This window comes from Entelurus aequoreus, linkage group LG07 (genome assembly GCF_033978785.1).
Source record: "Entelurus aequoreus isolate RoL-2023_Sb linkage group LG07, RoL_Eaeq_v1.1, whole genome shotgun sequence".
Classification (NCBI taxonomy): Eukaryota; Metazoa; Chordata; class Actinopteri; order Syngnathiformes; family Syngnathidae; genus Entelurus; species Entelurus aequoreus.
The window spans coordinates 38,386,016-38,406,475 of record NC_084737.1 but is presented as its reverse complement, the minus strand read 5'-3'; the positions used below and the strand labels follow the sequence as shown (position 1 = coordinate 38,406,475).

At 41.6% G+C, this 20,460-nt stretch overlaps 1 protein-coding gene across 5 annotated transcripts in view; it reads left to right on the top strand.

Annotated features, from left to right (window-relative positions):
* The window catches only part of agap2 (ArfGAP with GTPase domain, ankyrin repeat and PH domain 2), a 63,254-nt gene that overhangs the window by 1,630 nt on the left and 41,164 nt on the right, over positions 1-20,460 (top strand). For 2 of the 5 annotated variants that reach the window (XM_062053524.1, XM_062053523.1), the window contains exons 1-2: positions 9,874-12,039; positions 19,284-19,342. In XM_062053524.1, the coding sequence (XP_061909508.1) occupies positions 10,914-12,039; positions 19,284-19,342 (1,185 nt within the window). In that variant the 5' untranslated portion in view covers positions 9,874-10,913. Of the gene's footprint in view, positions 1-9,873; positions 12,040-19,283; positions 19,343-20,460 lie in introns of those variants that run through there. The other 3 variants (XM_062053527.1, XM_062053526.1, XM_062053525.1) reach the window with 2 other exon arrangements.

Sequence of the window (20,460 nt, the reverse complement as noted above, 5' to 3'; positions counted from 1 at the left end):
GAGAATTTCTCCAATGTAAAAGTTTAACTTGCAAAAGAGTCAGTAAGGAGTCAGCACTTCAAATTTGACTTCCAGGGTCAATAGTGAATAATAATATACTGACTTCAGTATAAGGTTCGCCTCAGGGGCCATGTGTAGTAGAGATGTGACGTTTGTGAACTAGTCAAGTCTTTTGAATGGCTACTTGAAGTGACTGACCAGAACCCATTTGCAGTTGTGAGCCTTTCATGTGGGAACCATTATTAAATGCCCATGCTGCTTCTATATTCGTGCCACCGGACTGGACTGATGTCACACCGACAGAAAAAAACACAGAATGAGCCAAAGTCAAAGGAAACAGCGACATTTGGATGCACTTTTGTGATTCATTGTTTTGATATAGATTTTTTAAGTAGCCCAGTTTAGGTGTTCACACACGAGGAGTGTACAATTTTGCTCATTTTTAACCCTTGTGTGGTGTTCGGGTCTGTGGGACCCGTTTTCGATTTTTATTAAAAGAAAAATTATACAATTAATTAATTTTTCAAACTGAGACTCACTGGCTTTGGCTCATTTTCTGTGAAGAACATATATCAGAATACATATTTAATGAACACACACCATACACCCCCCCTACACATTTATATTACATATAAGATGTCCGGGGTCCACTGGACCCGGGGCTAATAGAAGTGTGGAAATTGATGTTCTGTGTACCACACACACACACACACACACACACACAGCAGGCCTCGACGGGGAGGACAGAGTGTAGGTACACAGAACATCAGAGGGTCAAATGTGCGACAAAATGAGCACAGACAGTGTTGACAAACAATGTTGCAACCTTGTGTGGGAAGCGCAGGTGCAGAAACACAAAAGAAGAATCCCTGTGGGATGCAGAAACTGGCAGAAAAATTTTCATGCAACGTTCATATTGTTGTTACTCAGCCAGTGTTTGTGGGTCTTAGACTTAGACTTACTTTTTATTGTCGTTCAAATTTGAACTTTACAGTACAGATAAGAATGAAATTTCGTTACATTAGCTGGTTGGCAGTGCAGGATAAAAAAGCAATAAGGTGCAGATATAAATAAATAGATTACTGTAAAGATAAATATATTGCACTTTTGCATATGCATCTACGTTTATGGATGTATGTTGTATTGTCTTTATTTTCCAGCGAGTTCATCCATTTTTGGGGGGAATTGAGGAGATTATTATGATGCGTTCAAGAGTCTTACGGCCTGAGGGAAGAAGCTGTTACAGAACCTGAAGGTTCTGCTACGGAGGCTGCGGACCTCTTTCTAGAGTCCAGCAGTGAAAACAGTCCTTGGTGGGGTTGGGAGGAGTCTCTGCAGATTTTCTGAGCCCTGGTCAGGCAGCGGCTTTTTGTGATCTCCTGGATAGGAGGAAGAGGAGTCCTGATGATCTTTTCCGCCGTCCTCACCACTCTCTGGAGAGACTTCCAGTCTGAGGCACTGCAGGCTCCAGTCCAGACAGAGATGCAATTGGTCAGTAGGCTCTCTATAGTGCCTCTGTAGAATGTGGTGAGAATGGGGTGAGGGAGCTGTGCTCTTTTCATCCGACGCAAAAAGTGCATGCGCTGCTGAGCTCTTTTTACAAGAGCTCCGGTGTGTAGGGACCAGGTTATATTGTCAGTTATCTGCACCCCCAGGAACTTGGTGCTGCTTACCATCTCCACCGCTGTGCCGTTGATGAAGAGTGGAGCGTGGCTGGACTGGTGCTTCCTGAAGTCGACAATGATCTCCTTGGTCTTGTCGACGTTCAGGACCAGGTTGTTGGTTCTGCACCAGTCAACCAGATGTTTCACTTCCTCCCTGTAGTCCATGTCGTTGTTGTCACGGATGAGGCCCACTACTGTTTTGTCGTCCGCATACTTCACAATGTGGTTGGTAGTGGACCTAGCGCAGCAGTCATGGGTCAACAACGTGAACAGCAGCGGACTCAGGACGCAGCCCTGGGGGGAGCCGGTGCTCAGGGAGATGGCACTGGAGGTGTTGTTGCCCACTCTCACAGACTTGGGGTCTGTCTGTGAGGAAGTCAAGCAGCCAGTTGCATAGGGGGGTACTGAATCCAAGGGTGGCCAGTTTGCTCACCAAGTGCTGCGGGATGATGGTGTTGAATGCCGAGTTGAAGTCCAGAAACAACATCCGCACGTGTGTGTCCTTTCCTTCCAGATGTGCTAAGCTCCGGTGGAGTGCAGAGGAGATGGCGTCCTCTGTGGAGCGGTTAGGGCGATAAGCAAACTGGTATGGGTCGAATGTGGGGGAAAGTCTGGAGACAATGTATTCCTTTACCAGCCTCTCGAAGCACTTCATTACAGATGTTTTTTGGGATAAGTCAGTATTTTAACATAAAAGTGTTTGATTGTGAGGCATTAAAAGCCACAAAATGTAACGGGTCCATCAGACCCACAAACACTGGCTGAGTAACAACAATATGAACACCACACAAGGGTTAAATTAGTTTTGTTTTTATTTTTGTATTTTTTATTTTATTTTTCAGCTGGTTTTGGTATTGTGAAAATGCTCATGTTTTCCACAAATATTGATTTGCATGGAGGTTATCTGTAGCCTGTGTAGTTTTTATTGTGCCACAAATTTTCTTAGGTGCGAGAAAATTCCAAATAATCACCTCACTGTCAAAGCATTGTACAACTTTATGAAGTGTTTACAATAAAAGCACCATCCAGATGAAATTATAATTCATATTTTACAATATTTCCTACAAATACAGTATAAGTTGGTGAAAACTTGAGACATTCCGATTGAAATCTTATTTTTGATTATTTCCTTGATAAAAACGAATACATTCTGAAAACATTCTGAAGGAGAAATACAACAAACAGCCAGTTTTTTGAAAAGCTCTCTTATACATTTCATGTGTAAAATTCAGGCCTAATAAATACTAAAGTCTGTGATTATTCATTCTGGAATCATTAGTACTGTACATACTACAATTAACCAATATGATTATTTCATTTGATTGTAAAATCAATACTGTAAAGTGCATTTAACTGAAGTAGTGTTTGGTTGAATGTGTTTGCAAAAAAAATCCTCTATTGTTTTGCTTAAAAAAACATGCTTTGTGATTTAACTGTTGTTGTCTTATCTATGTACGAATTGAATGGTACTGTATGGATGATAGTATGAATGGACATTGCGCGCCTTCAAAGTTCAAATCCTAGATGTGGACTGGTTTTCTCTCGGGATGGGCATAATGATCCCTTGTATGATTCCAAATTCTGTAGACTGTGTGTGCACTACGTGGCTACAACCAGACGCTGTTGATTGAGTTTGAGCAACAACATGACAGCTGTGGGTTATTGAGCTACATCCATGCAGTACTTCCACAATGACACCATTAACTGCTCAGTGCAATGCAGACATGGAAACAAGGGTTCTGAACATTCAGAACTCCCCATAGTCAATAACAAAATTGACACATGCATTTTTTCTTTTACACATATTTAGTAATTCTACAATTGATCACACTTCAAGGAAGAGACAGGATGTAGATTGACAAGTTCTTTATATTTCAAAGGTGTTAGCAAGATCTAGTTTCATTCAACGGCTTCTGTGTATCATGAACAACAATAATAGCCCTTTTTTCTTTCGTCAACTTCTGGCTTCCGTTCCCGCAGGACTATGAGAATTTTAGTTATTTTGGCCCAAAACAATAATCCTTCTACATTCGTCCTCTACAGTCTCATCTGCCTCTAAATGAGTACACATTAACACCAGTGAATAATAAAAGCGCAGCATTAATTATTTCAACAGAGAATTCAAATGAACTGTCAAACAATATACTTCACAACATATGCATCTTTTGATTAATTGTTATTTATGTTATCAATTAATCAATTAATTTTTTGGAAACCGTTGAATGCCAAAATGTATCCTTCACTACAGACTGCCTTACACCAAGGATATTCAGCTAAACTGTTTTGGGGGCCACATTTCCAAAATGCTAAGGATTGAAGGGCCAGACTTCTCCTTTCACTATTATTTGAATTTGGTATATTCTGGAAAACCAGTGTCCTCTACAGTAGACATATAATTTTGGTCTATTTATTTTTTCAGAGTTACAGCAACGCTCTGCGGTTTTTAGAAGGGGAACTGCATTATTTTGGGAATTTTGCCTATCGTTCACAATAATTATGAGAGACATGACGATGGATGGGTTTTTTTGCATTGTAAGTATTAAATAAATGTGATCAAAAGTCTGCTTACAATGGAGCCTTAAAAAACATCAAAACACCTCCATTATGGTTGTATATACATGATGTAAGTATATATGTAATGTAGTAACAGGCACATTTATAATAACAGTTCATATTTACATAGTTTGATCATTTTAAGCATACGCGGCGCATTAATTTAAAAAACACATCACAAATATAAATGGAGTATTTATTTTAGTATTATTTTTATTTAGATTTTATTGGTGAAATAGAAGAGCTCCCATTGGCTCTATAAGTGGACTTTCGTTTATATTTATTTAATATTTAGAATGGATAAACATTTTTTAGGAATATCTGTCGTCATCCATCCATCCATCCATTTTCTACCGCTTATTCCCTTTGGGGTTGTTAACGATAGGCAAAATTCCAAAAAAGTGCAATTCCCCTTTAAGGACCTTCTGCAAAACAGTTCACAAGTTTTTTTTTTACTGAACTCGAGGGCCACCAGTTGAATAGCTCAAATAATGAAAAAGAAGGTAGGATTTAAAATGCAACCTTGAAGAACACCACGAGTATAACTAAAGAACTTGATCAAATGACTACTGACTGCATTTGATGTAAACAAGTTACCTGTTATGGTCTGTTCATGATAGGTTAAATACAGTTTCCCGTATAATACTATGAGAATGTTATAGTGCTCAATTATTCTACCTTATTTCAATTATTGTGCAGAAATATGGGGAAATACATATCACAGCAACATAATGCTTTTATTTCTTTCACAGAAAAGAGCAATTTGTATCATTTTTACAGTAGAATATAGAGACCACACTAATCCACTCTTCATTAGGTCAGGATTATTAAAACTAAAAGACATTGTAGAATTGCATACTCTATTAGTGATGTTCAAAGCTAGAAATAAAGTTCTTCCGAAGGACTTACAAAAGTTATTTGTGTTCACATCTGAAGATGAGAACCACAGAAGGCCGTATGATTTTAAACATCCAAGAGTGCGAACAAATTTGAAGCAAATATACTTGTCTGTTGCTGGTGTGAAAGCATGGAATTCTCTAGACAAAGACTTAAAAAGTTGCAAAAATATCTTTGAATTTAAAAAGTGTTACAAAAAGAGACAACTGGAATGATATCAAACTGATTTTTGATTTTGATTGGACGTGTCATTTTGAAAATGCTTAAACGAAAATTTTAAGTATTTTGGAGTTCGGGTGTTGGTGGAGGAAACAGTGATAAATTCATCCATCCATCCATTTTATACCGCTTGTCCCTTTTGGGGTCGCAGGGGGTTGCTGGAGCCTATCTCAGTTGCATTCGGGCGGTAGGCGGGGTACACCCTGGACAAGTCGCCACCTCATCGCAGGGCCAACACAGATAGACAAACAACATTCACACTCACATTCACACACTAGGGCCAATTTAGTGTTGCCAATCAACCTATCCCCAGGTGCATGTCTTTGGAGGTGGGAGGAAGCCGGAGTACCCAGAGGGAACCCACGCAGTCACGGGGAGAACATGCAAACTCCACACAGAAAGATCCCGAGCGCAGGATCGAACCCCAGACCTTCATATTGTGAGGCAGATGCACTAATCCCTCTTCCACCGTGCTGCCCATAATTCATCTAAAATAATTTGTGTTAGAAAGGGGGCAGATAAATATAAGAATAGTATTCTTCCATCTGCTCCTTTCTGATCATGGAAATGTATAAGAAACAAAAAAACAATGAAAGTGTCAACTGTATATGGCTTGTATATATGCATTTTCATGAAAGGAATAAAAATAAATGACGAAAAAATGACGAGGTCATATTATGTTTTGTTTGGTTATTTTCCTATGTTAAAACAGTCATTTTCTGTTTCAGCGCTTCCCTTTTTTGTTTACTTCTGGTTTCTGGGGTGCTAATTTACCTAACCTTCCTCTGATTGGCTATCAGAGGGCTCACATTCTTTTGATAGCTAATCCGAGAGCTTTAAAAGCTTTTGTCACCCTGCCTTCCTCGCAGGTTCATTGTTCGCTAAACGCGACAAAATGTTATTTTGCTATCTGTTAATTCAGGCTGCTTATGTCCAGCGTCAGTCTCAACATTTTGATTTTGTTGAACTTGCACAACTTTTCCTGTGCTTTTTTCAGTGCACTTTCAAGCTGCACGTCTTTTTGTTTGTTGGCTCATTACATGGAAAAAAATATGTTCTTACCGGACGCTGCTTCTGCCGCCTCCTTACCTTTTACTACCGCATTGTGAGAAACATGACTATAGCCACAACACGACATTGAACGTGTCATTACCGCAACACCTTTAGTTGCATAAATCACACTACAAAAAATTGTAACTGGCAAATAAGGAGGGGACTTAAAGGGATGCCTTGAATAACGCCTTAGTTGTGTAAATCAAAAGTTTGGAACCCAGGGTTCTGTTTGCTAGCAAGGTTAAAACGGCAATGCAAAGTTCTGTTAATGTGTTTACAGCGGTCCAAGTTCCTCCATACCATTGTTTCTTACCCATAGAAAATAAATATCTGTTTCTCAGCTGTGTGTGTATGGGCCGCAGTGGTAATCAGTTGTAATACACCTTCCATCACTGGTGGCAGTAATGACATTATCAAACAAACAGAAGAAGTCTGGAGCTAAAGTCATAGAAGTTTCTCAAGCACAACAATTAAAAGTGGTAAAAATATAGTGGTAAAGCTGTATTTTTTGCACTTGAATTTTATTGACAGTTTAGTTAAACATTTTTATTCTTAATTGAGTTTATGTATTTTTGCACAACAAAATCTGTATGTAAATTTATTTTCCATCAGTTATTTATGAGTCCCTTCATATGCAGTATATTTGTTTAATACTTATTTTTCTAATCAGCCTGACCTAATTTTAAGTGTTAAATAATGATAATATTTGTGATTAACACATGGTTTCATATCATTTGACAAAGTTGTAAACAGTAAGTAGATTAGTTATACTTATAGGATACGATTAAAATTAAGAGTAAGGTTTCCCATTCAGTGTTACTATTTGAGTGGGCCCGGGCCCCTTGTGGAAAAGTTGGGTTCCGAGGTCAAAACGGTTAAGAACCACTGCAATGCGTTGGTCTATACATCTGGAGCACTCTGGTGTTGCAAAAATGTTCGTCTCCCAAGTTTTAAACTGAATTTAGGGGCCAGTATGGTGTCATTATCTGTCTGGATTTGGTCACGGGCCATCAGTTAAAAAGCCCTGACCTACACTAATCTACCAATAAGAAAACTTTTGTACCACCTAGTCACATTGTAAGTGACAAAAAAAGTTTTGCTGCAAAAGATGTTGTCAAATGTAAGCTCATGTTTCAAAATGTAGCTGTTTTTTTTATCCTTTTCAAGGCCAAACTCAGAAACTTTCTGTTCTTAATTCATTATAAGACATTTCTGTATTTTTTCGAAGACCAATTAGCTCCCTTGTGGGTTTTACCAAGCTTTGAGGTCTTTTTAGGGTTTGGCACGTCTTGAAACAATATCCCTTCGTATAACAACATTCAAGCAAATATTTTATAATTAGGCTGAAGTGTCTACTCTGGAGTGAGGATCAAAGCTTGTGTATCCTCAGAGGGGACTGAATGTGTGAGTTTTGAGTTCACTGGTGCTAAAAAGAGAGCCACCTCTCCTTTTGGCTGAGGAACATGGAGAGGAAGATGAGTTCGCTCCAGGGAGTGAAATGAAGACATTTAAATGGGAATGCGACTGGTAGTAGAAAAATAAAAGTGAGAGAGGATAGTGAGGAAGAAATGAGAGTTCACCCTGCACGACCACTGCATTTCGCCACTATTCATATATTTGACAGCACCAGTGCATGACTGTCAGCGTGCTCTGGATTTGTGACAGATTAGATTTCTACAAACCAATGACAACCTTTTATTGAGCGTTATAGGTTTCTGTTTCTGAATTGAATACTGCACCAACCTAATGTGATGGCTAATAATGAAATATTTGGATATTATTCCTCTGTCACGGCTGCCAATCTTCGAAATGTCGCGTCTCTTGCCTTGAGCCAAAGGCAGTTGTCAGGTCTTTTGTATTCAGTGTGAGTCGTTATTGGTAGGACTGCAGGAGGGAGGGAGCGGCACGATGGCTGAGCAGGTGGACAGTCTGATTGTGGGTTGTGAGATGTTGGTGGGAGTATGCACTGTAAGGGGAAACATATTCTCTGGCTTCACTCCACAAGATAATATAATTATTTGCAGGGGCAATCTGAGAGGTGCATATGTAATCATGTTTGCTGCAGTGTTTGTTTTTTTGCACACACACACATACACACTTACACATTCTTATGCAGCAGCTACTTGTCCTCATTATCATAATTTTCACTGTTTTTGTTTCTGAAATTCATTTTCAAACTCAATAATTGAAGATGTGTTTCACTGCAGTTCTGGGTTAACCACATACACAAGTTGTGAAAATTATGTGTTTACAAATAAAGCCAGACCTTGTCACGGTATGATATTGCTTTACTGCTAAGGCAAAAGTTCAACATCTCCCAGTCACAAAGTCTGTGTTTTTTTATTATTCAGAGGCCTGTGATTGATTGATACAGATATATAATATATGCCCATTTAATAAACCATGAACAATAAATTCAATGTTTTATATATTTTGGAATATTTCACTGCATAAATGTTCATATTACAGATTGATCCAGTGTAATGAATCCTTTTGAAGCACGGGCCACACCCTTCCACCGATTTTAGCAACAACAAAAAACTAAGTTCTATTTTTGGCATATATCTGATAACAGACAGACACATAAATAGTTATCTTCTATTATAAAAGTACCATGCAATAGTGTGGTATTTTTGATCAGTTAGGAAGCCTTAAAAGGAAGTGCAATATCAATGCAGGTATATTCTTCATTATTCCACATCCCCTTTATAAGTCATTTTAAAATGAATGGGCACACCTCTTCTGTTTTCAATGACTTACACACAAAAACTAAGTACAGTAAATGTGTGATGGCAGACAGTAGTCTGTGGCCCAGCTATTGATGTCCAATTTGTTCCCATCCTCCTGCTGAGACTAGAGCTTTCCCACTTCTGCTAATGAACATGTATACATAGCAGGCAATAAGCTAGAAATCAATATACTCAGAGGAAAACACGTGCACACACGTAGAATATATTTTGAGAACCAGGCAGCAATATGTACCAATAGAGGAGGAAGGACATGGAGGAGATGATTGTGCCACCAACGCCAGGAAGATTGTAACACCTTAGCAACAAAAAGCCAAGCCTCCCATTGAGGAGGAGCTACGTGGAGCCACACACACACACACACACACACACACACACACACACACACACACACACACACACACACACACAAGCACACAAGCACACAAGCACAAAACGACAGCTGAGGACAGATGGATGATTCTGATAAAATAATTTACCGGAAAAAAACTAAGCCAGTGCCATTTTACCCCCCCACCACCTTTTATTTGTATTGTTGGCTGACAACGCCTCCTCCTCCTCTTTCACCTTTTCAACACACCGCCACTGATATTTTCCCCTGTCTCCACCCATTCAGCACTGTCGCTTTACCGCCAGCCGTTGTGAACCCCGCGCCTCATAGATACCCCACCCCCGCATCATCAGCACGCTGGGAGAAAGATGCAGGGGAGGAGGGGATGGGAGTGATGAGCAATAAAGAGCAGAGAGCATGCATGGCTTGAGAGTGGAAGAAGAGAGAAGCAGGATTGTGTGGACTGCTGATTGCAACAAGGAGGGGCATACAGAGGGAGGGACATGGGAGACTTTCAGCAATGTGCCTGAGAGACAAGCTCTGACTGTGTGACGTGCCGTGGACTCGTTGGACCTGTGCGACAGCGTCTGTTGCTTTGAGCGGTGACTCGCCTTCTACGTGTTGTCATGCTGAACGCCTCATGTGCTCTGAGGATTTGGCCGACCTGGGAGACGGTAAGAGGGGCGTGATGGCTGGATTTGCCCTGGCTCCATCGTACACCCCCAGATATCCACCAGAGATTCTGTTGGCTTCTCCTGCTGATCCACCTCAGTCCTCGTCAATGTCCTTCCTGTGCGCCTTCCTGCTGCTGGGCTCTCTGAATAGACGCTGCTGTCAACACACATGTGAGGCTTGAGGAATGCTAATGAGTGCTCCGGATCCCTCGCTCCACCATGCTGCGCTGAGGTGACTCCTCCATTTGGAGACTTTACATTTTCACTTTATAGCTGCCACTGTGCCCATATTTGGTGATGTACATGATGCGGGGCAGTTGTTTTTATGAACAAAATCTTTTTTTGAACAAGAAGAGCCAAGAGGACAAGCAACATATCAAATGAAGGATGCTACAAATAAGGTCAATCAAAGTCCAACACAAATTGGGCATCGCACACAATAACGAAGATTTATTAGCCTCAGTGGCTGCATACGATTGCAGCGGATATGTTCTAATTGCGGGTTTTCCAGGAACAAAAGAGACGCTTGGGCTGCAGTGACGGTGTGCTAAAGCAATGTCACTTGCAGAACAACAATCATAGGAACAATATGTTTGGGGATGGATGAAGCCAATAGTCCCTCTGCTGATGTATCTTCCAAGGAGAAACTTGATCTCCCTCTATGTGAGTTTTTTGTCTCAATTTTACTGACAGATTCTTCCACATCACTGGCAGTAGTTCTCGTCACGGTGTCTGCTTTTATTCATCTACTGTGTGTCTACTGAAGCCTGACCCCATGAGTGGAGACGGCTCCCTACAGCAACGCACCACCTACCTCATCTCCCTAACCTTGGTTAAGGTAGAGGCAGTGGAGGAGAATGGAGGGGACACAGAGAGCAGCATTCCAAGGAGGGAGGCCCCAACGGGATTTGGGACCCAGTCAGGAGATAGCGTGGGAGGAGAAGAAGCCAGGGTGAAGGGGGAGACTGAAACAGAGGGTGATGCTGGAGCAATTGGGGCCCAAGAACTCGGGGCTGAGGGTTCTCTTTTTGTGAAAAGGGAAAAATCAATTGAATTCCAGGATAAAAGAAGAAGCCCCTTGAAAGACAAACCGTGCTGCACTGTTAATGCATCAAGAACAAGCAGTGGTAAACCACAGTGTAAACTTTCTATTCCCTTAGCGTCAGAGAAGGCCATGACTCCGAAGTCACCAGGGACAGACTTAACTCAGGCAGAGAAGTCACTTTGTACCTCTGAGGCAAAACAAACCAAGTCTCCCTTGTTGACCACTATACCCCACACAGAGGTGGCAGAACCTGTTCGTACCCCCACTAGAACCAGCCTCCCTATTCGTCCTGTTGGACAGCGGCCTGTGAGTCTGCTCAAGTCTCACAGCAGCGTGGCTACCCGTGGTCGCGACTCGAGCGAGAGTAGAGAGCGCAGCCCGACCTCAGCCCAGAGTCTAGATCGCAAGGACTGCCGAATGCCCACACGCTCACCAGGTCCCTGCAGGGCCTCGTGGGCCGAGACAAGCAGGACGGAAGTTTGGCGGGACCTACGAGACGATGCGAAAGCTGGGATGAAAATGGACATTGGAGGTGGAACAGCTGCTATGTTGAGAGACATGCCTCGGAAAGACAGATTTAAATCTGGTTCTACCTCCCTACCTGCACCAGCAACCCAGGTGACCAAACCACCACGCAAGGGTAAAAGCCGCACACTGGATAACAGCGACCTGAACAGCCTCTCTGAAGACCTGGCGTTGACCAGGGAGGCCCAGCAGGGCCAACGAGGTGCCTCTAAAGACAGAAAGATGCTGAAATTCATCAGTGGCATTTTTACAAAGAGCAGTGCAGGGGTGGCTGGGTCATCATCTTCGGCTGCTCCTATCTTTATACAGAGAGACTCCAGTGAGGAGGAAGGTAGGAGGTCACACACAAACACATTCACACGTCACTCCAAATCCACCTTTCATGTTAAAGGGTACTCTTGTCGCGATAGCAAAGAGCCTTCCTCGGCACAGAGGCAACCCTTTATTAGGGTGCGGTTGATCTGTTTAAAGGAGACCTCGTACAGCCATAATGGGGTCTTGAAAACATGCTCTTGAAGACATGTGCAAATTCAAACTGATGACAGATGTAGTTCTTTCGTCTGAGAGTGCACAATACAACCGTCTTGGACAGTCTTAATCTAATTCCCCTCAGAGGGAGGGCTGATTTCACGCCGCCGGAGGGATAATCTACACATACACTCACACACATCACCATCATTCCCAGCATGGCTTTAAATCGTATAATGAATCTGGGGGGTAGTCACTGGTGGCACAGATGGGTCGTACTGCTCGGGGTGATTTTTAGCTTATAAAACTGAAATGGTTGGGGCGATATACCTTCCCACGTCAAATCCACCGCCTTTGGTAGTCCACCCACCTAATGTGCTGTAAATATATTTTCCTCCCTCTGCCACATGTACGCATTAATTCACTCATGTCAATTTTTGCAAAGGCATTTTCAGATTGTGCGTCAGCTGCCAGCAACAGAGCATTTCCACAATTGTGTGTCTTTTATCTAATCATTCACTCATTGTGTATTCACACTGTTACTCAAGCGCATCGTGGATTCACTCAGACTAGCACCGACGACTACGCACACTAACTCACAAACACACGTACACACACACACTCACCCATGGCAGGAGGAAGTGTTGCCATGGCAACCGGCAGGACTGCTGCTGCTGCTACAGAGGCAGACCCTGATGAAACAGAAGGGCGGAGGAGGAGAATGTGTTTATCTGTGTAAAAAATATTTCTGACAAAATTCTCCATCAAAACCGATGAACTGATAGGATTGGTAGCTTTTAAACGCTATGTGTCGTTGTTAAGTGGCTCCCGTGTGACTGTTTTGAACTATGGAGCGTGGATGATTGGATTTTTGTGGAAAGCTGGGTGCCGGAGCAGCTGAAGGATCAAAATGTCTGATCAGTTTTGGCTCTCACACACAGACAAAGCTAGTCCATGAAAGTGTTTACTTTTATCTGAAGCAAATCATCACTGGGATTGTGTCTACTGTGACTATTTATAGTACGCTTTTTTAACACAACTGGGTTTTTTCGATTTGGACTGAGTTGCTAGTAGGACCGTCATTTGGGGAAGCACAGTCAATGATTATCACAACTGCTTCATAGCTTGAAGGTTCTATGTTAGGTTTTGGTCATTTGGTGTGGTTGTTCTATATTCTTTCCATGGACTCCAGCTTCATCCAACAGTCCAATAGCATGTATATTATCAGCATTATTGAATACTTTCTTGTGAGTGTGAATGGGAGTGTGTCTATGCCCTGTGATTGACAGGTGATCAGTCCAGAGATTATTCAACCTCTAAATCAGTGCAGATAGATGCCAGCTACCCATGATCACAAAGTCATGATGTACACGATAAACAGTATAGCAAAACAAAGGGTATGAACACATCAAATTGGATTCACTCTATTTCCTTTACTAAAAAGTTTAGTCGAAGATGTATTTTTCAATTTTTTAGACCAGTTATCCTTATGTAGGTCTAAATACCATGTGTCACCCCTTGTCATATTTGCTTGGTCTTAATTTGTTAGCTACATTCCTTGTGACAGCAAAACACATATCCAGTAAAAATGCAGTGCTCTGGTTGCATATGCTATGTGAAACCGGTTCCTTAACAGGTTACGTTTCAAGCACAACTTCTTACATTATTTTTTACACAAGATGACGTTTTTAGAGCTTTGCCCGAAGATGCCATTTCAGATGCTGAAATTAGCAAGTGGCAAAAAGCACCTATAGGTTGTTTTCATGTTAATAGCAGGGCAAAAGGCTGTGTTCATGTAATGGACCCGAGTGGTGGAAATTTAAAATCTAATAAAATGTTGCAAAAAACTAATATAAATATTAAGAACCCAATGTAGTGAGAGCAGCCGTCCAAAATAAGGAAAGATAATTATGCTTGTTCACAATGTATTATAATCCGAATTAGGGTACAGTCACGACAGGTGTAGTGGGTCAGTGTCCTGGCTCCGCCCACTTCCACGGTGTCCTCCTGCACACAGAATTAAAACGGAGGAAGGCCACGGGGATAAAATCATTTAAAAACACGGAGACGCTCTCAGGGCTGACGTCACACTTACACGCAAGGCAGGGTTTCCCCTGCCTCTGCTGTAGTTCCGCGTAGAAGTATTAGGTACGCCCACTCTCCTCACTAGTCTCTGGTGGGACCTACGTGACCGTATGCGTCCCGTCTCGCTCCGCCTCTTGGTCGCTCCCGGGAGTCACCGCAGGTCTCTGGGTCCCGATCGCTCCTGCCCACAGGACCACACAGCCAGCGCACAACGCACAAGCCCACAAGCCCACAAGCCCACAGCCCAAGGCAGTTGATCGCCCCCACCGATCCACAATCCACGACACTTACTTCGGAGGCAGAGTTTCCTCTGTCCCTGAGTGTTGTGGGCTTCTTGGGGTTCACTTCGGTAGCCTGCGGGGTCTGCTGTGTAGTCCTGGATTCCTTCCCAGCCTGTGTGCGTCCACCCGGTCGCTCCTTGTCAAGCCTGTTGATCCTCCTGGTCGCTCCTGAAAGCCTGTCGAACCTTCCCTTTTAAAAGATGTGCAGACCTAATGCTCCACAGGTGCGTCTGATCTCAGGTGCCGTTTGATTGGGCACTTTAAGTGGCAACGTCTTAAAATACCAGCAAAGTCCACAAGGAGTAAAAACATGCAATTAAAAATACAATCAAATTCCACAAAGTGTAAAAACATGCAATTAGAAATACAATCAAATTCCACAAAATGTAAACATGCAATTAAAATCCACAACAATAAAAACACTCTAAGACATGCCTGGCAATGAAACATAAAAAAATAAAATCCCCTACTTGTGTCCCATCACATCCACGTCATGAAGGACGACTGATACATGATAATGTGTTTTATGGTCAGTTCTGTGCACAAAAGTGCTAAGAAATAATAGCTAGACATTTGTAGATTTTTCTGTGTGTTACGGTCGTTAGTTACAAAACAAAGCATCCAATATTTTGTATATACCGGTACAAGGGATGCAACAGTACGGTTTCCTCACAGTCTGGTACATACCTTGTAGAGGTGTGCATACTTCCAATATGAGACAACTCAAAACAATTTACGTACGTAGAGAACAATACAATTCCGAATAAATACATTTTAAAATGTAATGATTCCATTCGGTGGGATTTGATGTGATCTGATCCGATTCGAAGCAAGATGATGTAATCTGGTACAGTTCCTAGTTTTAAGTAGACTTTTATTTGATAATATAAATAATCTTAGGTCAGTTCTAAAAATGTGGCACTGTTTATATTCAGGTAAATATAATTTACAAAAGACCAACAATGTATTTATGAAGTCTATGAAGTTTTGACATGACATACTGTGTCATTGTGTATATTACTGTAACACATTACATTTAAAGCACTTTGGAAAGTTTGCCTTACAATGAAAACAGATTTAATATTCAGTGTTCGCTATCGACACGAATGGACTTTTTTTCTTAATTAAACAGCTCTGGCATGTATATGTTGATAGAATGCTGTCGACTTGGTGTCCGGTACTAAGGCTCCAATGTGTATTATTATGCACTCATTCTCCACAAGACTGTTTGGTCTTAAGTCTTGAAGAATGAAACAGGCTATTTAGGACTTCAATATTTTGGCTCAAGCGGCGTTATGGCCAAGGTTTGCTTGAAAGAAGCCGTGAATATCCGTATCTTTGTCTTGTTGTCTCTTTTAGCTAGCAGAAATAACACCCCGGACAAAAGTTAAGACAAAAATAGACTTGGAGGAGGTTCTTTCAGTTGTTTAATTTAGTAGGGGAAAATAGATACAGATAACAAACATGACACAAAACGACAGTCATTTCAAATGGCAAATTCCTGGCTTTAAGAAACGCTCAAATAAATTGTTGTAGTCAGTAACAGTTTCATTTTTAGATCAAGTGAAATAAAAAAAATATGGAATTACTCAATTTTGAAAACAGTATCATGGAATCACCCTGTACATTTTTTATTTCCAAAGCTAACACCTGCATCAGATTAAATGTGTTCAATAAAAAGGCGTGTTCACATCTTGGAAAGCTGTTGTACTAGGTGGATTGGACATGCATCATGGCTCCAACACAAGGTATTTCAATTGAAACACAGGAGAGGATTATCAAACTTCTTCAAGAAGGTAAATCATCATCCATTGTTGCAAAAGATGTTCATTGTTCACAGTCAGCTGGGTCTAAAATCTGGACCAAGTACAAACAACATGGGAAAGTCGTAAAAGCACACTGGTAGACCAAGGAAAACATTGGTGGAAGTAATCCTGCCGTGGCGTTGCGCCATGGTCGTTTACATGTAGGGGAAACCCTGGACTGCTTAGAAGCAGGCCTGCTGCAAATAATCCGAATCTCAATCTAATTGAAAATCTGTGGTGGGAATTGAAGAAAATGATCCATAATAAGACTAACCTGCAGAACTGATCTGACAAAAAGCAGGCAAAGAAAGTTGGAGCAAGATTGTTGAAGAGTACTGTTTGTCACTGGTCAAGTCCATGCCTCAGAGACTGCAAGCAGTTATAAAAGCCAGAGGTAGTGGAACAAAGTACCAGTGCAATGTTGTAGGGGTTTTTTTCTATTGTTTTTCATGGTTTCATCATTTCAATTAAAGAATTGTGTGATTTTCTAATTATTTCACACCGCTTGATCTAAAAATGAAACTATTACTGACTACCTTAATTTATTTTCTTGATTTCTTTTAATGTTTCTTAAAGCCAGAAAGTTGACATTTGAAAGGACTACAGTGTTTTTTCATGTTCTTTATCTGCTTTTTCTTCTACAAATGTACCCTGAATGAACATCCTCAAATTCTGGTGATTCCATTTTGCCAGGGTTAATAGTCTTCTAATCGCCTGTTTCTCTATGTCTTCTTACCAGGTGCTTACTGTAGATAATATTCATGTAGTCATGCTACTGCTGTACTTCAGTGTTGTATTACAGTCTTTACATATTTCAACAAGTTTATCAAGTTTACCGTTCATCTTAAAGGCGACATATGATGATTCTAATCTATATTTACCACACTTGTGGTTGAGTGTAAATTTGGTGCAAATTTTGTGTTTTGCATCACACTCACGTTTATAACCCTTTTGTGAGTCTGTTTACAAATTGTTCGTTTGTGGAGGCATTCCCTCTAGATTGAAAATGAAACCCTCCATGGACCACCCGCTCCAAAAGTATCAGAATTTATCTTATTAAAATGTACACTGTTACACATATACTCTGCACTCTGCACTTTGCACCTTTGCAATATTGCATGTTGAAATTGCACTACAGTAAATACCTCATCCTGACTATACTCTTGAACAGTATGATAGGTTGGTAGCTGTAAGCTCTTTTGTCATTTGGTTATCTGTTAAATATATGTCCTATTTTTAGTCTAGTGTTTAGTTTATGCTTAATGTGTGTCAAATATTGTTTTAATCTTTTTTTAATATCGCACATTGGAGCATGGGAGAAACGCAATTTCAGTCTGCTGTGTAATGTACTATTGCATGGTCTGATTGACAATAAATTTGACTTGAACTTGAACTTGAACTTCAACTTGATATATATCTTAAAGGCGAACGTCATCGCTATTTTATTTTTCCCACACGCTTAAAAATACATTTCATTAACGATTTACAGATTCACTGGTCACATTAGGTATACCTACCCAAGCTCGGATTGATACATAGCTGTATAAAAAAGCCAGCATTTATGTCACTGCATGTTGCATGTTGGTGATATTGTACGCATTTCATGATTACATGAAAATACATCATCCTACTTTCTCCCTTGTGTTTTCTTAAACCAAGTTGTAATGTCGCAATGGCAATGGTGCTGTCTTTTTTGTCTGAGTTTAGCAGCTAATCTAACTTTGAACTGGTCCATATAGTCATAAAAGCCCCGTGTAAAATGTTGTGGACAATCGAACACCAAAGTATTTATTTTATAGACATCAGAGCAGGCGTGAAAGCATGAACGAGAAAGAATAACATTGGAAAGTTCAGGCAGTTGAGCAGGAAGGAGGGGCCTGGCTGAAAGCATGTATGATAAATGACCACATTTATATTTCCACTACAATGTGATGTCACACTGTGCTCACTGTTAATAAAGACTGCAAACCACCCCTAGCACCTCAGTATTTGGGTCATTGTTTAGCACGTATTTTGGTTCAGTAAGAGATAAAAATACCAAGACATAAAACTAATAAACATTTCCCCTGAACGCACATAACTGAATTCCAGTATCAACTTGCAATCATCTATTGACTTGTGTTCACTTTACTGTTGACATTTTTTGGGCCTCATTTAGTGTCGAAGCTAGGACTTTCGTAACCAAACAAACAGAGCGCCACCATCTTGCACTGACGTCCTGTCCTTACGTGATACATGTTTGACAGACATTGCACATTGTACATTTTACACTGTATTATCACATATATCATTCACATATATTTCACATATCACGTATATATTTATGAATTACTACTGACTTAAGATGAATCAGATGGGAAAAAAAATATTATAATTTAATACATTTTAAAATTAAACGGTTGACCGAAAATCTGTCACAGATGCTAAATACCACCATACATGCATTGTTATGGTCCATTGAGTCACAATGGACGCATTCCACCTTCAACTTGAATCGTTTTAATTTTATATTGCACCAGAAGGTAAATGTTTGTTAATTGATTAAACTGGGGGCAGTTTGAGTTCATATTTGGTTTTCACACATTTGCAGAGTGTAGTATAAGCTACCTAGCTTTCACAAAACACAATTCCTGCCCAGGCTTGAGTCTGTCAATGGCTCCACAGTCATTCACAGTATGAGGGGACTGGGGAGCAAAGTGGATAATAATTGGTGTGGCTGAATCATGGAGGAGCCCCTGTTGTGACAGAAAGGTTATATTCATTAATGGAATAGACGAGGACACACATGTGCTTATGGCGACCAGTCAGGGTTTTATGGCGTATTGCTCTCTACAGGCTGTCATGGTTACTGCCTTTCTTATTACACATTTAAAAAAAATAATGAAGCACTCGTTGTGTTGCTGCCTTACTGACTGTCTCTCTCTGTCTCTTTTCAGTAAACATTGCCAACAGCCAGGAGTGGAGCCTGAGCAGATCCATCCCTGAACTGAGACTAGTAAGACTACAAACACACACCTGCATGCACTAAATTTATTTAAAATGATAACATTTGTGTTGGGTACATGTCATTTGAGACGACAATGGTTTGTAGTGATTTCAGAATGCAAAAAGCAGAGGAGGCATTTTTCAGGTAAAAAGGTATTTAATAATTAAAAAACTAAAATATGACAGTAACTGGAAAGTACTCTGAAAGCATAGGGGAAGCTATGCAGGCTACAAAGTAAATGAAAAACAGAATGCTGGACAACAGCTAATAATTACGTAACTTTGCAGCCAACGAGGAAGAGTCAGATGGTGGCGGTGTGTAGAAGGCCGCTGGGGCTGGCGAGGCGGGAACCCACTGAACGGCCACATCCGTGGCCGACAAGGAGGCGGACGTGAACGGCAGCGGCGCATGGGCATACCTAACAGTCCATGCCTGGGTCATGGGCATTGCTGCTGTTGCCGTGGGAGGCGTTTATGAAAAGGTCATGTTCATGGCTGCTTAGGGGGCTGACCGGAGCAAGGACAGCGTTTCAACAGCCGTGAAGGTCTATGCCCAGGTCTCCATGAAATGGCCACATTCTTGGCCTACAAGGAGGCGGCATGTGGGCGCCAGACAGGTTGCCCCTGCAGCAAGCAAGGATCACGAGAGCGTCAGACGGGCGCTTGTGCAACAGGCAAGCTGGAGGACTGGAGGTTGCGGAGGCTACAGGACAGAAGGTCGCGGAGGCTGCAGGACTGGAGCAGCAGGTGGCGTCTATGGAAGATCCACTGTAGCAGCAGGCGGCGTTTGCGGAGGAGCCACTGGAGCAGCAGTTGGCGTCTGCGGAGGAACCACTGGAAGAAGTACAGGAGGTAGTGTCAGCGGCTGAGCAGGAGGTAACAGCCTGGCTGGATGTATGACTGGCAGGGCGGGCGTATAGGAGGTGGTAGCTTGACTGGACGTAGGACTGGCGGCGGCGGACCTGCAGTAGGTGGCGACTTGGCTTAATGTAGGACTGGCAGAAGCAGCCGTGCAAGAGGTGGCGGCCTTGGTGGACGTACAACTGGTGGCGCCAACTGTGCAGAAGGCGTTGGCCTCGCTGGACGTAGAACTGGTGGCGGTGGCCGTGGTGGACGAAGCTGTGCCTC